General features: G+C 47.7%; 1 protein-coding gene across 4 annotated transcripts in view; it reads left to right on the forward strand.

Annotated features, from left to right (window-relative positions):
• The window catches only part of Zfat (zinc finger and AT-hook domain containing), a 206,253-nt gene that overhangs the window by 20,890 nt on the left and 169,460 nt on the right, over window positions 1–15,903 (forward strand). For 3 of the 4 annotated variants that reach the window (XM_026407368.2, XM_026407367.2, XM_026407375.2), the window contains one exon: window positions 9,859–10,035. The exons of the other annotated variant lie outside the window; for it this stretch is intronic. In XM_026407368.2, the coding sequence (XP_026263153.2) occupies window positions 9,859–10,035 (177 nt within the window). The remainder of the gene's footprint in view (window positions 1–9,858; window positions 10,036–15,903) is intronic. 4 annotated transcript variants of the gene reach the window in all.

Genomic DNA, 15,903 nt, shown 5'->3' on the forward strand with positions numbered 1-15,903 from the left:
TAGGGAACACAGTTCCCTTTTTAGTGTAGCTACTCTTAGTTGTAATTACTCCATCTAACCATGATCTGTCTTGGGTTGGGGGTACCAAGACCAGCATTCCTCACAGCAACCACTGAGTATTTCAGGAAATACCAAAGGATCTTCCAAGAAGGATGGGGCGGGCACATAGCATCTGGGCAGATACGGCAGTTAGCTTGGAAGGTCTGGGTTAAGTTTTGATTTGTTGTTTACTTGTCTGGGGACTCCTTTGGAAGCTCATTAACTAAATGCCCCCCCCCCCAAACTGTTAGGGGCTTTTCTGAGCCCCAGATTTTTCCTTTGTAAATGGGGATCATAATGATGATGATGGTGATTATGATGATGGTAGTGATATGATGTTGATAATGATTGTGAGAGTGATGGTGGTGATGACGATGGTGCTGGTGTTGGTCATGATGGTGGTGGTGGTGATGGTGATGGTGGTGGTGGTGATGATGATGAAATACTACTTGGGCAGCATTTCATTTCGTGGTGATGTTGGTGGTGTTGATGATGGTGATGGCACTGCCCATTTTTCGACTTAAGAAGACAATAGGGAAGGTCAAGCACTGTCTTGAGTGTGAAGGTCTGTGTCATTCACTGGAGGAGTAATGTTATTCTGCAGTCAGTCTGGGCGGGGAAGGTTGGAGGTACGCCTTTGGACTTTGAAGTCTTTTTCCCCCACTTTTTAAAATTGATGCATTACCCTTGTACATATTGATGGGATCTATTGTTCTTATCCATGTGTGCACACTATATAACCATATAGTTAGGCCAGTATCACTCCCTAGCACTTCCCCCTTCGGCTGTGAAGTCTCGATACTTCTTTTTTGGATGGCTGACACATGGAAAATTGTTGAACACCCAGTTCTGGGAGCTCCCCGTCCCTTTATGTCTGGCCCAGCCCCTGGGTACATGTTCCACTCTACTCACCTGGCCCACATATTTGTAGGTTTGGAATGTGCCATTTGAGACGAGGCTCACTAGACGGTGCCCACCAGGCCTCTAGTTGCAATACATGTAATTTGTGTCATGAACATTTTTCCCCATCAAATCTAAATCTAGATCTAACTTGATCTTGCTACTGGCTAAACCAGTTTCCTCTTTTTTTTTTTTTGGTTATTTTATTCGGCTGGCACATCATTATGGGAGAGAGGCAGGAAGAGGCACAGGACATGTCCCACCTAGTGCGCTATCTCCTCAACCTCAGGGAGCAGCGCTCGGCATCTCGAGGGCCGACTCGCTCCATGTCCGGAGCTGGTGCAGCCTTGTTCTTTTCCTCAGAGCTTCATGGCTTGTCAGGCCAAAGCCGTTGGCATCAGTGAGTCTTCTTCCCCCAGCAAGGCCACCCCATTACTTTGCCAGGCATTGTTATACCTTTATTTCTAACATTGTCCTAAGTAATTTTTTTTAAATTTACTTTTTCTTGGATTGTACACATGATGGCAGATGGGAAAGACCTAAGAGAAAGACTCTGAGCTGGAAGATAAGTCCATTCATCGTCCACCGACTCAGAGCCAGTCCCTGGCACGGGCTCCTGAGGAGCTTTGTGGATGGCAAGGTGTGTGCCCTCTCTCTCTTGCTCTCTGTCACTGCCTGCCTTTCTAGGCCTCCTTTCCTGACTTCCTGCTGCGCATGAGCAGCCTTTCCTGGATGACAAGTTGCAGACTGGCTGCCTGGGGCCCCTCGGCCTGCAGACTTGCTGTGCTGGGCTGCACACTGTATTTTTAATTCGCTTACCCCCTGCTGGGAGATGCCAACACAAGTTTAGCTTTGGGCCCCCACTGGTAGGACCTGGGTGGTCACCTGTTCTACTTCAGGCTCCCCCGTGCTACCACTGCTTCCAGGCCTTCCTGGGCAAGCTGCCGTCCCCAGAGGGGTTCCCAGAGTGGCAACATGGCCCCCTCAGCTGCTGCTGTCCTGCTGGAGGTGCAGCAGTGTGCCTGTCCTGTCTTGAGTCTACTCCCCTCTCTGCACCCCAGTGTCAGGGGCTCCTCAGTTCTGCCCACTTGGTGTGGCTTCTGCCGCCTTCCGCCCACACTCCTAGAGCTGGTCACACTTCCTGGGCCAGCTTGGCCTCCCCTCCCCTGACGACAGGGATTCCGGCCTTCTCCAGACTCTCCTAGGGTGTGAGGTTAGAGTGATTGTTATGGAAGTCTTCTGTGTGTGGTTTGTGGGGGTTCTGGTGTCCGCTGACCCGGGGAGTGTGATGGGGTCGCTGAGGCTCCTGCTACTCATGTCTGCAGTGCTGTGGCAGAGGTCGGCTCCGAGTGTGTGGGGCGTGTGAGGTGGGGAGATGGGGCCTTGCAGGGGACAGGGCTGGGAGTGAGGCTTCCCAACCCGCGTCCAGCTTGGCCCTGACTTGGGCTGTGCAGTGGGCCCTGACTCGACCCACATTGCCTCCCTCAGGATAAGGGACCGGTTCTGAAGTCAAGTGATCCTGGCTCACATTTCAACACCATGAGTCGGAGTGTCTTGGTGTCTGTGCGATAAGAACCAGCGTGTCTTAGTCTACCAAGTCTGCGCAGCAGCATTTTTGTCTTTTTTAGTGACATGAATATCAGTGCTTCTTACACTAGATGTTGTCTACAGTGGAGCAAGTACAGTAAAGACCTATATCATAGCTTGTCTCGAAGATGAGATCGGCCTGGCGTGAGTCTTGTGTGGTGCTGTGTCATGGTGCGGGCTTGATTAATTGAGGCTTCTGGTCTCCTCTTCCCCTTCCAATCCATTGTCTTGGTTCCAGCAGGTCTTAAATGGGTGTGATGATGATGTGGCCCGTCCACAGCTGCTTTAGGGTGCTGTGGTATGAGCCATTGGAAGGAGAGTACTCTGTCCTCGCCGAGTCTCGCCTGAAGACAGAGGAGCACAGTAGCTTCAGTTTGCACAAAGCTACTTTATTCATTGTGTTGGATGTGATGCAATCTAGCTTTATGCTGTTGAAGTACGTCCCCTCCTATTGGGAAGCTGCTGGCCTTATGAATCTAATAACAAGGGACAAGTGGAACACAGGAAAACAAAAGTGTACCTCAGGAAACATTTGCCACCTGCTTCTCTCCTCTTAGATAGATGATTTAGTAGGATCTTAGCTGTGACTGTTGAACTCTGTTTAAAGTAAATAAATCCAAGTAAAGATAGTTGCAGAGTGGAGAGGGTGATTTATACTAATCAAGGAGAGGAAGCAAGAAATGTTTAAACTATTGCCTTTAAATGGAGTATTTAATAGTCTAGTAATGTCCATTTTGTCTTCTTGTGCTTACTGATAAATGCTTAGGCATTTTGTAGCCATCAGTTCAGCTGACACTTTTTGGGTGCTTACTGGATCCCTGGTGGTGTCAAGGCCAAGAGAAGGATGTTGGGCCAGCGGAGCTCTGGCTTCCAGTCACGTGTAGGGACCATGTGGAAGGTAGTGGGTGAAATGAAGGATATACAACCAGCCCTTCAGATCCTGCATCTCCCCTTGCCCCTCAGAGATGGAATGTGGACCAGGCTACATCCCACTGAGCCTCTGTGGCTTCTGAGCCTCACCTCCCGCAGGGCATGGTTGGGACTGGATGTTTGCGATTCTTCTCCTGTAGAATCCTTGCTGGAGGATTCAGATTGGTTTTGTTTGCCATTGTATTTGAAGTAAGTATAGATTCATAGGAGGTTGCAAAGATAATACCGAGAAGTCTCATGCACAGTTTACCTTGATGGATTACGCTTAAAAATTTTTCCTTTTTTTTCTTTTTTGGTACATATATGTAAGATTTACCCTCCTCCTCAGTGTTGAGAATGAACCTCGCTGGGTTCATTCACGTGGCTGTGCAACCTTCACCACTGTCTGTCTGGAGAACTTCTTTTTCGGCCTCACCCAGGGGCTGCGTCTTAAGTCAGCACCACACCTCATACCCAGCAGGTTGGCACCAACATAGCTAGTGTGCAGTCAAATCTGCTCTTACCTGTGGATTTGCTGCCTTGCTCCAGTTCGCACAGCCTGTAGAAACCGTGCCTCCCTGAGGCTCCCTGCGCCTCCCTGCGCCTCCCTGAGCCTCCCCTGAGCCTCCCTGAGCTGCTCCTCTTAATAATTGCTGTGACTCTTGCTTTGCATGCAGTGAGCCCCTGTTGTAGCTGTGCTTCTGGCTCCAACCATTCAACATGATTTAGAGAACTCAGGAGGAAAGTCCCCTGCATGTACCCAAGCATTTATACCATTGTTCTGTCATGTGTTTGATGGCGCAGCACTCTTTTTGATCCCTTCTGTTGGAGAGCTTCCATTAGCCACTCTTAGGTTGCATCTGCCCAACACAAGTCCCCCTCTCCCCCTGCCCCCGCTCCTCAGTGCCTTGCTTTCCACTTCACTCCTGAAGGACACCTTCCCTGGAGGTGGGATCCTTCCAGCACTTGAGACTGTTGTGCCACTTCCTGCTGGCCTGCAGTGTGTTGGAGAGAAGTCTGCAGTCATCTGGATTGTAGGAGTTTGTTTCTTCTTGCCACTTCCAGTTGGTTTTGCTTTGGTTTTAGTTTTCAGGGTTAAACCACGATGTTTCTTAGAATGAATTTTTTTGAGTTTGTCCTGTTTGGGATTTTGGCTTCTTGAGTTTGCCGCTTTACCCTTTTTTAAAATTTGGGATACTTTGGGCTGTTATCCCTGTGAATATTTTTCCAGGCCTGCTCACCTTTCCCCTCCCGGATCTGAGGGCACACATGCTAGATCTTTCACTGTGGCCCCACAGTTCCTGAGCCTCTGTTGTTGTATTTAAGTCAGTTTCTTCTGTGATTTTGTGCCCGCTGCTCTCTGCAGGATCACCGAGTCTCCCGGACTTTCCAATCTGCTTTGAGCCTGTCCATCCAAGGCTCTGGCCTCCTGCTTTCTTGGTTGTCATCTGTCCTCTTGCGGGTGGCAGTGCCCGGGGCTTCTCCGCCTGCCTCTTGGCCGAGCGTCTGTCCTGCTGTCTGCTGGGGATGTGTGGTGAACTCTGTGGACGCGTTTTTAGGAGGCTGCTGTTCTCCTTGTTGGGTGGTCCTGGCTCCGTGTTGTACCACGCTGCTCTCTGTAGATGGCCTTGTCTCATGCCACTTGAGATTTTTCTGGTTCTTAGGAAAGTGAGATGAATGATTTTGGGTTGACTCCTGTGAGAGCCTGGATTTCACTTAAATCTTCTGTTTTGGCAGACTCCCCGATTCTGCTGGTAGGAGGGGTGCTGCCTCCTCACCGCCGGTGGACGCTGAGGGAGGCGGTGAAAGCAAGCTTGCCTGCCTCCCTTGTGGACACTGGGTTGTGTGGTCCAGCCTTGTGTCTGCTGTGAATGTTATCTGGAAGGATCCTGTCCTTCTGGGCGGCCGTCTCTTGTCCCTTGGCTGCAGAGAGCAGGCTTTTCTGGGAGTTGCTAGCCTGTGACTGTTGGGCCCTTGTAGCCCTGTTGGGGTCAGGAGGCAGAGAGGCACCTGAGCACGTCATCACTTTGCCGTTTCTTGGGTTGGAGCTGGTGAACTGGCCTGTCTTCCTCACAGCTTTCAGCCTTCCTGTGTTTGTCTGACCTATAACATCCAGATTCTTCAGCTGTTCTTGGTGAGAGGAGTGGGGAAAAGCCCCCTAGTTCATCCTTAGGGGACGCTTTGCCACTGCAGCTGGGAGAGTGAGTGCTGGTCAGCGGGCTGTGGGTGCTGCTGTGCAGGCTGCAGGGTCCTTCTGCTCCCGTGTTGGCCTGACTTGAGGCCTGGGGTTTGGGGAGGAGTTCTTCAGAGCAGGCCAGCATCAGTGCACACTTGTGCCCTGCTGACGAAAGCATTGGCCACCCCCGGCTATGCATTGTCAACTCACAGCAGTCTGCAGAGTTGGAGGGGTCCATTCTGCTGGGACCCAGGGACTCATTCCCCTTCATGGCCACCTTCTGGGAAGGGTGAGGCAGAGCCCTTGTTCATCCCTGGGTCCCCCGGGCAGGCAGAGAGGCCAGAGACCCAGATAGGACCTGGCTGTTCCTCAGATCAGAGACCAGAAGCAAGGACCAATTAATGCACTTAAAGTTTTCCTTTCTATAGTACAGAGTAGCTGCTTGAAAACCGGCAGATAATTCATAGCAATCGCATGCCCAGACCCAAACCACTGTGATTGTTCTTGTTCTGAGTATGTCATTTTCCCCTTGAATTCTTTTGTTAAGCATGAGAGCACAGTAATTGGACCTAGAAATGCATCCAAATTGTAGCATCTTCATCAGAATTAGCTGACAACATAATTATGATTGTATTTTGGGGCACAGATACATTTTTTTCATATTAGTCCACTATAAAAAATAGAAGTGGCGCCTTGGTTGCTATTTTGGCAACTTAACAATCGTAATACTTGGGGAATGCACCCTCTGTGTGCCTGGCATTCTGCTGTAGGCACACTACTTTAGCATGTCTCCAAGGGGCACACCGTCGCCCTCCACGTTGGGCCCTTGTCTGAAGAGGGTGCACCGTGTACTTTGCCCTGGGTAATGGGACATCTGTTTTTGCAGAGGAGAGTATAGTGTTGGTAGCAAACAGTCTGTTGCCCAGCTGCACTCTTCAGCTGGGGGTGATGTCCTGCCTGCTGGGCCCAGCTGCAACTTGGTCTTTATCTCTGCTCCCAGCCCTGGCCAGGCCTCCCTGACTGCAGTCTCCCCCTCAGTGTGCCAGAGAACTCCTCCCTTCTTCAGCCCAGGCAGCTGGCTATTTTGGGTGTGCCAATGTGACCAAGGCCTTCAAATTCCAGGGGCACTGGAGTAGTGGGCTTTGCAGGCTCCAGGAGGGCAGGCATAGAGAGCTGCCATGGCTCTGGTGTGCGGAGCTGCAGAACTGGCCTCAAGCAGGAGGCTGGCCCTCTCAACCAAGGCCGCCTCTGTCTTTGCTCTGATGGTGGACTCCCAGCCCTTCCAGAAGCTGCCTCTCCTGCTGTGCTGGCTGTGCTTGGCCCTGGGAGCTCTGCTTGAGTGGGTACAGGCCCCTGTGCCAGCAGTGGATCTGCTCATCTCCCCCGTTCCTGACTCCACGCAGCTGTTGCTTCCTCCCTGGTCCGCACATCTGCGTCCCGCAGCTCTGAACTCCACAGTCCCCTGGCTGAGAAGCCTGTCCTGCTCCCAGCACCGTTTCCCACGCACCACTGTTCCATGGCACACCATCTCATGGCCCACGTCTCAGGTCTAAGCCCAATATATGAGGGTCATCCTAGGTCCCAGTACTCATCTCTGCCTCCACCTGGGAACTCGAGGCCTGTCCCCTGCCTTACAGGACTGGACTTGCTGTGGGTGCAGATGGCTCAGGCAGACACCACCCTGGGCTGCCCAGGCCTCAGGCTGTGGACTGCTGGGTGTTAGCTTATTCACAGCAGTCTCTGAAACCTGGTCATAAGTAGATGCAAAAGTGTTTATTTAATTTCTAGTCAATGCTCAGTGTGCCTCTGAACTTGGAGACCCTCCTGATAGCTCTTGGGTCCCTGGAATTTCTCTGTTAAATGTTAGAAAATTCCTTTCCTCCTGAGAGCAGTCTAGGAGCCAGGAAAACTTGGAGGCCAGTTGGGAGACAATTTTAGTATAAACCATAAGGTGCAGTTCTGTGACTCGTCTCTTTCCCAGGTGAGATGGCCTCTCTTAGGCAGGGCCTGGGCCTAGGTTCATCCCTATGTACCCAGCTCCTAGGGCAGGGCTTGGAGTCTTGCTCAGTAGATGTTTCATGGAGCAGGTGTGGAGTTGATCTGTGAGATAGGCCTCATGTTCTTCTCTATTCAGGGTTTCTTTTCAGATCACTAGAACACTCAGCTTGAACTCAGCTAAAATACTTAGAGTCTGCTTGTAGTTCTGTAGCCAAATATATCTGTCAAACCAGGTTGCAAAGCATCTGCCCTCTGCACCCTGTCGCTGTGACAGGCAATTGACTTCTCCCCTCCCAGCCTCAGTTTCCTCATCTGTGGGCTGAAGATGACAAACCCCTTTCTGCTTAAATCAGGACTGATGGAGGTGTGGCAGGAAGCACTCTGAAGACGATGTCTCCTGTATGCAGACAAGTACTGCCATGACCTTCTTGTTTGGGAAGCATTTTGGGTTCCTTGGAAAAGAAAACATTTCTTGGAAAAAATAAAGAGATTAATTGGCTGCTCCTGTGGGACAGTTGTTGTTCAATAGGGAAGAATCATCTGAGGCTCTCCTTCCCTGTGTGTTCCCGGGAAGGCCTTCGTGTGGCTGTAGAGAGGGGCTCCCCGCCCCCCGGCGCCTCAGCAGTTTTGTCTTCACCCCAGCGGGGCACAGTGGTCTGTGCCTTTCCTTCTTCTTTCCTGTGGTGGAGTTTTGCCAAAAGGAGAAAGGTGGAAAGGTGGGCAGAGAGCCTGGGGAAGCGGGCTCCAGAGCCTTTTGTTCCAACAAGAAATGGGCATGCTTGCAGGCCAGCGGGAGACCTGGCCCAGAGGACAGGACCACTGACCTTGGGAGGAAGCGGAAGCCATGGGAGCAGTGTCCCGAGGGACGAGGGCTGGGTTCTGCACACACTGGCCGGCGTGTGCCCTTGTCCAGCAGTGTTTCTGGGGGGGAGCAGGAAGGGTGTGCTGTCTGTAGAGGAGTTTAGCACATCATGCCAGTTCCATGTGGCTCTGCTCTCGCTGTCCCCGTGAGCACTGTCAGTGGAGACTAGGCCCTGCCCTGGGTGGGGGCTGCCCCCACGTCCCACCGTGGGGCCAGGGCTTGTGCAGACCCTCACCCAACAGCAGTGAGGCTGGGGGATGGGGAAGAGGCAGGTGGGCAGGGGAAGCTGATCTCTGGCTGCTGAAGTGACAAAGCAGGCGTCCTGCTGTTGAGAAGGGGAGCGGGGGGAGGGAGGAGAGGCTTGCTTGCCACAGGCAGAGCTTGCGGGTCCCAGAGATCCGAGATGGCCAGCTGCTTGCCCAGCCGTGGCAGAGGGGATGGCATAGAGATCCTGGGAATTGCCTGGCAGGCTGAGTGCCCTGGAGGTCAGGGGAAGCCAGTGGTAGAGGTTTCTGGCGGTTGCTGCATAGGCACGGGCACAGCACGTGGAGAGGTGGGCTGGGCCCGTGGCGCTGTTCCCGGTGTGCCCACGGTGTCCCTGCTGCTCTGCCTGTGTAATTCCCCACAGAGGGATTACTGCTGCTTCTCCCAGGTCGCCTGGCCTCACCGCATCTAGGGACTGGCTCAGGAATCTCAGCTGGGTCTGTCTGGCTTCACAGCTCTTGGCCTTCTCATCATGTCAACTCTTCCTTTCAGTATAAATGTGATAACAGAAAAGCCACCTTTGAATTATGCGTCCTCAATTTAATATTTTGTATGCACCTATAATTATTTTATCAGATTTGAAGATGAGTGTTTTTTCCCTCATTATGTCTTACTGCCTAGTATATGGGGAGGAATATAATGGACTGTGCACTGTTTTGTGAACAGTGAGAATGTTTAAGTAGGAATTAAGTGGCTTTAAAAAAGCCGCAGATTCCTGTCCTCCTTGTTATGATTTTTAGTTCCTGAGCCAGTCATTGAAAGGTATCTTGGCTCTAGAGAAATGCTGTTTTGGCCAGTTTTTCCTTTTACCTTAATTCAAGAGAGAGAGTGAGTCTGGTGGGAAGACTAAGATGCTTAATTGCATGAGTGTGGTGGACTCTTTGAGGACAGGATTGAACTTTTCAGGTTCCATGGGCTGGGGTCTGGGCAGAAGGAGGTCCACGTCAGCCACCCTGATGAGGGCTGAGGCTCCTAGACCCAGAAGGAAGAACCCGAGTTGAGAAGGAGACTCACTGGAGGCTGGCATTTGCATGGCATGGCAGCCCCTGGCATTTTCTCCACCCATTGGGAGTAATCGTGTATGTGAAGGCAAAATAAAACATTTTCCTTTTTTCTCTTACAGAAAGCACGGCCATCTTCATGTGCAAATGCTGTAATCTCTTCTCGCCAAATCAGTCGGAGCTCCTCTCCCATGTGTCTGAGAAACATGGGGATGAAGGGGTCCGTGTGGATGATATCATCATTCCCCTTAGGCCCCTGAGTACTCCAGATGCTCCCAACCCAAGCAAGACTGGAGATGGTAAGGGCAGCTGTGTGCGGGGGGTAGGGCTCTGTCAATGCCCGTGTGCTCTCCATGTGGAGATGCCAGCTCTGTCACATGGCCCAGCAGAATCCTGGAAAAACCCGGTAATTGTCCAATTGTAGACCTTCCAGTGAGGTGGCGTCTTTGAATTCCCTCTCCCCACCCCTCTAGGGTTGCTCCAGCACCTGGCTGGTAGGTGAATGAATGAATGCAAGGAGCCATTAGGATCCGGTGATATAAAAACACGAGCTTGTTGTCAGACACAGGTATGTTGCCCCCAGCTCTAGCACCCACCAGAGAAAGTACCTGGAGCTAATGATGTTCCTTCTCCAAACCTCACTTTGCTTATCTTAAAAATGAGGACAAATATGCAGATTGAGTCAGAGAATATACCTACTGAAGATGATGTAGGAGACAGTAAAAGGAGGCTGTTGTTAAACTTGATTAATAAATTACTATATATAATTTTAAAGCATTTCCAGAATGATAGCATGAACCTGGAGCAGGGATTCAACTTGCAGAGCCTCAAATCATTCAGAGCCCTTCATGTTCGCAGTCAGGGTGTGAAGTGAGACCCATCTTGTCTGGTGTCCAGGACTCTCCCTCTGACTGATCGAGATGCTGCAGGCGTGTGGACTAGAGCAGCCATCCAGGCACTGTAATTAGGTCCCCACGGACGACAAAGAAAATATATAGCACAGAGGAACCGCTGACGAGAGTTAGAAAAATCCCCACAAAACTATTTTCATATGATGAGGGACAACAGCCAGCCTCTTGTGCAGAGGCCCAGTGTGTGGTGGTCCAGGCCCTGTCTTAGGATTTGTCGGCCACACTGATAATCCAGGTACTCTTTCCTGGGAATATTCAGACTGGCATTTCTAAACAGGCTGGCTTATTGATGATCTGTCAACAATGTTAACAAGCAGAGACTCCAGACAAAAAAATGTTTGGTTAATAAGTCCCTCTGGCCTGCTCCCAGGGTGCTTGAGAGGATGAAGTTGTTGAGGAGTTAGGAAGTTCTGCTAGTTGCTGTCAGTGGCATAGGAGAGAAGCTAAGGGAATCCAGCCCCTGAAACTGGCGCTCAGGAGAGCAGTCAGTACTGGTGGCATCAGCATTGATGGCGCCTTGGTGGTGTTTCTCAGGGTGGGCACGTCTACCTCTCCCCACTCAGAGGAAGCAGGAGTGAGCTGGCCAGTCCTAAACAATCACATCTCAAGCTGCTGCTTGTGTTCCAAACTCTGCTTTGAGTAAAAAAAAGAGGAAGAAGGTTTCTGTGGGACAGGAAGATTCAGCATCTCCCACGTGCCAGGGCCTCCAGTGCCTCCTGGTGCCTGCTGTGTGTCGGGTGGGCAAGGCCTAGAGTCCTGCCCAGAGAGAGGCTGCTGGCTTATGTCCCCAGGACCTCCCCTGCTGGCCTGTGAAGAGTGCAGCTCCCAGAGGACCCAGATCTTTAGTCACCAACCTGGAGCCTTTGGGTGCCTGCCTGGGGTTGAACTTGATGAACTCAGAACATGGCTTCTTTCTTCTGTCTCGTGTGTACGGCAGAGGGAAGCCTCCTGGTTAGCAGGGAAGAGCTTTGAGGCTGGCTCTTGCCAAAGCTGTGAGTCCCATCTTTATTCAGATTTGCTTATTAAGATTTTCTTCTTACCACAAGACATGAATAGAAAATAATTCTACATTTTTTATTTCTTTTATGAATAAGGAATGGATAAATGATAATAAGGCAGATAGAATTTCACAGAGTTACTTGTAGGTGTGTTCTGGGTGCATCCCGTCCTCACGGGTCCAGGTGATGGACATCGCCGTCCACTCAGGACATCCTCCCTTCCTGGTGGTCTGCCCCCTCTCCTCACTGCAGTAGCCCCACAGGCCTCTCCTTCTCTCAGGACCTTCCGTCTGCAGCCCAGAGCCCGGCTGCTGGGGCAGCAGCAGTCTGTGGAAGGTAAAGCCACCTGTGCCTGGGCCTGTCTCTCTCCTGCAGGTCACTGGGGCCCGACCACTGTGGGAGCTCCTGGAGGCTCTGTGTGGGTTGGTGGCCCTTCTCTGGGCTTCTGGGACCCCACGCCTTCCCGGTTGTGCACACACTGTCATTTTTTCAAGGAAGAGCTTTGGGCTGCTGTCTGATTTTCCACCCAGCGTAAGGTTGCCTGGACTGGCCATGTTGTCTTGTGTGTCAGAACTTGGCTCCTTCCAGGGTGAGTGACACTCGGGTCTGTGGCGGTTCTGCTCTGTGTTCGTCTGCTGGTGGGCATTCCCGTGGTGACTGTGTGCCTGTGCGCCTCTCTGCAGGTTGCTGTGTGGGTGGGTGTTTTCATTTCCCTTGCGAGTATGTCCAGGAAAGGGATTGCTGGGACCTGTGGTAATGCTGGGTGTAAACTTTTGAGGACTGTCAAATTATTTTCCACTGCAGTCGCCCCATTTACTTTCTCATCAGTAATATAGGAGGAACCCAGTTTCTTCACATCCTTGACAGCATTTATTGACTGTCATAGTTTTAATTACAGCTGCCCTACTGGGTGTGAACTGGTGCCTCACTGTGATTTTGATGTGCATTTCTTTGATTACTAAGGACCATGAAGGTTTTGGAGGTCATCCATTTTGAATTAGTTTTCGTGCATGGTGTGAGGGAGGGTTTCTGAATTCATTCTTTTGCATCTGGCTTCTAGTCATCTCGGTCTACCCTCCCCCGTTGAGTGGTCTGGGCACTCACCCTTGGTCTGTGTCTGTCCTCATGACGCTGCTGTCTGTTGAAGGGCCAAGCTTTGTAGTGAAGGGGGGAGTGCAGTGCTCCAGCTTTGCTCTTCTTTTTCAAGATTGGTTTGGCTTTTCAGGATCCCTCTTAGCTCCTTAAGAATTTTAGGACCGTTTGTCTGTTTCTTCAGAAAAGGGAGTTGAAATTTTAATAATGATTGTGTTGGGTCTGTAGATCAGTTTGGGTGCTCTCTTAACATATTATACCTTCAATTCATAAGCATGGGTGGCATTCCATTTATTTAAATCTTTACATTTCTTTCAACAATGTTTTGTAGTTTTAGTGTACAAGTATTATACCTCCTTGACTACTTTTATTTGTAAGTATTTTATTCTTTTTAATACTATTGTAAATGTATTATTTTCTTTATTTTCAAATGTTCATTGCTAATTTATAAATGCAGCTGTTCCTGGTTTTGTATCCTGTATACAACCTTTCTAAATCCATTTATTGATCTAATATTTTTTTAGGGGATTCTTTAGGGATGTGTGTGTCTGTATATGATAATGTCAGTCTGTGAGTAGAGAGAGTTCTATTTCTTTCTTTTCAATCTGGGTGCCTTGTGTTTCATTTTTTGCTTAATTGCTCTGTCTAAATCTCCAGTATGATGTTAAATAGAAATACGAAGAGTGTACATCCTGTATTCGTGTCTTCTTCCTGATCTTAGGGGGGAGAGCATCCAGTTTTTACCATTATTACAGTAGCTCTTTTTTTCCTTGATAGTTTCATTAGGAAAAGGAGGTTAGTTCTATTCTTAGTTTGTTGAATTTTTAAATCATAAAATGAATTTTGTAAATTTTGTAAAATGCTTTTTCTGCATTGTTTTAAAAAAAATGTATTCTACCAATATGGCTTTTTATACTGATGGTTGAATACCTGGGATAAATCTTTTGGATTTTGTTGAATAATCCTTTTAATATAATATGCTGCTAGATTTGGTTTGCTACTATTTTTCTGAAGATATTTGTGTCTATAGTCATAGGATATTGGTCTAAATTCTTTTCTCTGATGTCTTTGGTTTTGGTGTCAAGATAATAGTGGCCTTATAGAATGGCTCGGGAAGTTTCTCATTCTCTTTTCTGTTTTGGAAGAATTTTGAAGTATTAGTTTTGATTTTAAAGTTTTTTGTTAGAATTCACTAGTAAAGCCATTTAGGCCTTTCGTTTGTTTGTGGGTTTTCCTTTCCACTGAGAAATCCTTCCTTACCCTGCTTTGGTACCTCCCTGGAGTACTTTACTACTGAGTAAAGTGCCTTTTTATTTTTTATTTTGAGACAGGTTCTTCCTGAGTTGCGGAGACTGGTCTTGAACTTAAGAGTCCTTCCGTCTCAGCCTCCTGAGTAGCCGAGATTGCCTGGCTTCCACTGGGGGGGTTTGATTGCTAATTCGGTCTCTCTACAGGGTAGAGGTGTATATACATCTTCTATTCTGGAATTTAGTAGTTTGTGTCTTTCTAGGAAAATTTCTATAGAAATTTCATCTAGATTATCTAGTTTTTTGGTGTACAATTATTCATAATAGTCCCTTATAATCTTTCTGACTTGTCAGGTTGATAGTAATACCTCCTCTTTCATTCTTGATTCATTTATTTGTTTGTTTGTTTATTTATAAATTGATTTTATTTTTTAAATATATGACAGTGGAATGCATTACAATTCTTATTACTCATACAGAGCACAATTTTTCATATCTCTGCTTGTATGTAAAGTATGTTCACACCAATTCATATCTACATACGTGTACTTTGGATAATGATGCCCATCACATTCCACCATCATTGCTAACGCCCTGCCCCCTCTCTTCCCCTCCCACCCGTCTGCCCTATCTAGAGTCTGTCTGTTCCCTCCATACCCCCCTCCCTACCCCACTATGAGTCAGCCTCCTTATATCAGAGAAAACATAGTTTAGCTAAAGATTTTCTGTTTTTTTGTTGATCTTTTCAAAACTTTGGTTTTGCTGATTTTTTTCTTTTGCTTTTCCATGTTTCTATTTCAAATCTTTCTACTCTAATTTTTATTATTTATGTCTTTTTTCTTGCTTTAAGTCTACTGTGTTTCTGTTTCTTAAGTTGGAAGGGAGACTATTGATTTCAGATCTTTTTGTTTTCAAAATGTGTTTTCTCTCTTATCTTTATTGAGGCATTATTGATGAACAAAATCATACAGATTTAAGATGTGCATTGTAATGATTTGATAGGTACATGTATCATGCAATGACTATCACAATCAAATTAGTTAAATTATCTATCACTTTACCTAATTATGATTTTTGTGTGTGTGTGTGTGGTGAGTACATTAAAAGTCTACTCTCCTCCACCTCCCAACCCCTGGTAGCCACATTATGCAGTCTGTTTTTGTGAATTTGAAGTCTTTTATATTGCACATGTAAGTGAGATTATAACGTCTTCTCTTTCTCTCTTTGACTTATTACACCTAGTATAATGCAGTTGGGGATCATCTATGTTGTCACAAAGGACAGGATTTTCTTCCTTTCTTTTCTTTTTTTTCTTTTTTTGGTATGGCTGAATTCTATCTGTCTGTATCTACCTGTTTTCTTTTTCCATCCATTAATAGACACTTAGGTTGTTCCCATGTCCTGAGTATTGTGAATAATATGTAATGAAAACTAGAGTGCAGATATCTTTTCCACCTGTTGATTTAGTTTCCGTTTTATGTGTATCCAGAAGTGGGATGGCTAGATTGTATGGGTGTTACATTTTTATTTTAAGCAACTTTTATGTTGTTATCCATAATGGTTTGTTGATTTACATATCCTTGTAACATTTGTTTTCTTTTGCTGTTTTGGTAATAGCCCTAGTATCTTCTCAGTTATGAGGTCATAGCTCATTGTGATTTTAATTTTTTGACCATTAGTTATGTTGAACACCTTTTCATGTACCCATTGGCCATTTATGTGTCTTTTTTTGAGAAATATATATTCAGTTTCTTTGTATATTTTAATCAGATTATTTTTTATTTTGCTATCAAATTGTATGACTTCCTTGTAACCTCTTGCTAGATATATGGTTTGACAATATTTTTTTCCCCATTCTTAGGTTTCTTTTAATTTTGTTGTTAACTATTCAGAAGCTGCCCTTTTAAATTTTAAAATGA

The sequence above is a fragment of the Urocitellus parryii genome, chromosome 7, assembly GCF_045843805.1.
Source record: "Urocitellus parryii isolate mUroPar1 chromosome 7, mUroPar1.hap1, whole genome shotgun sequence".
Taxonomy (NCBI): domain Eukaryota; kingdom Metazoa; phylum Chordata; class Mammalia; order Rodentia; family Sciuridae; genus Urocitellus; species Urocitellus parryii.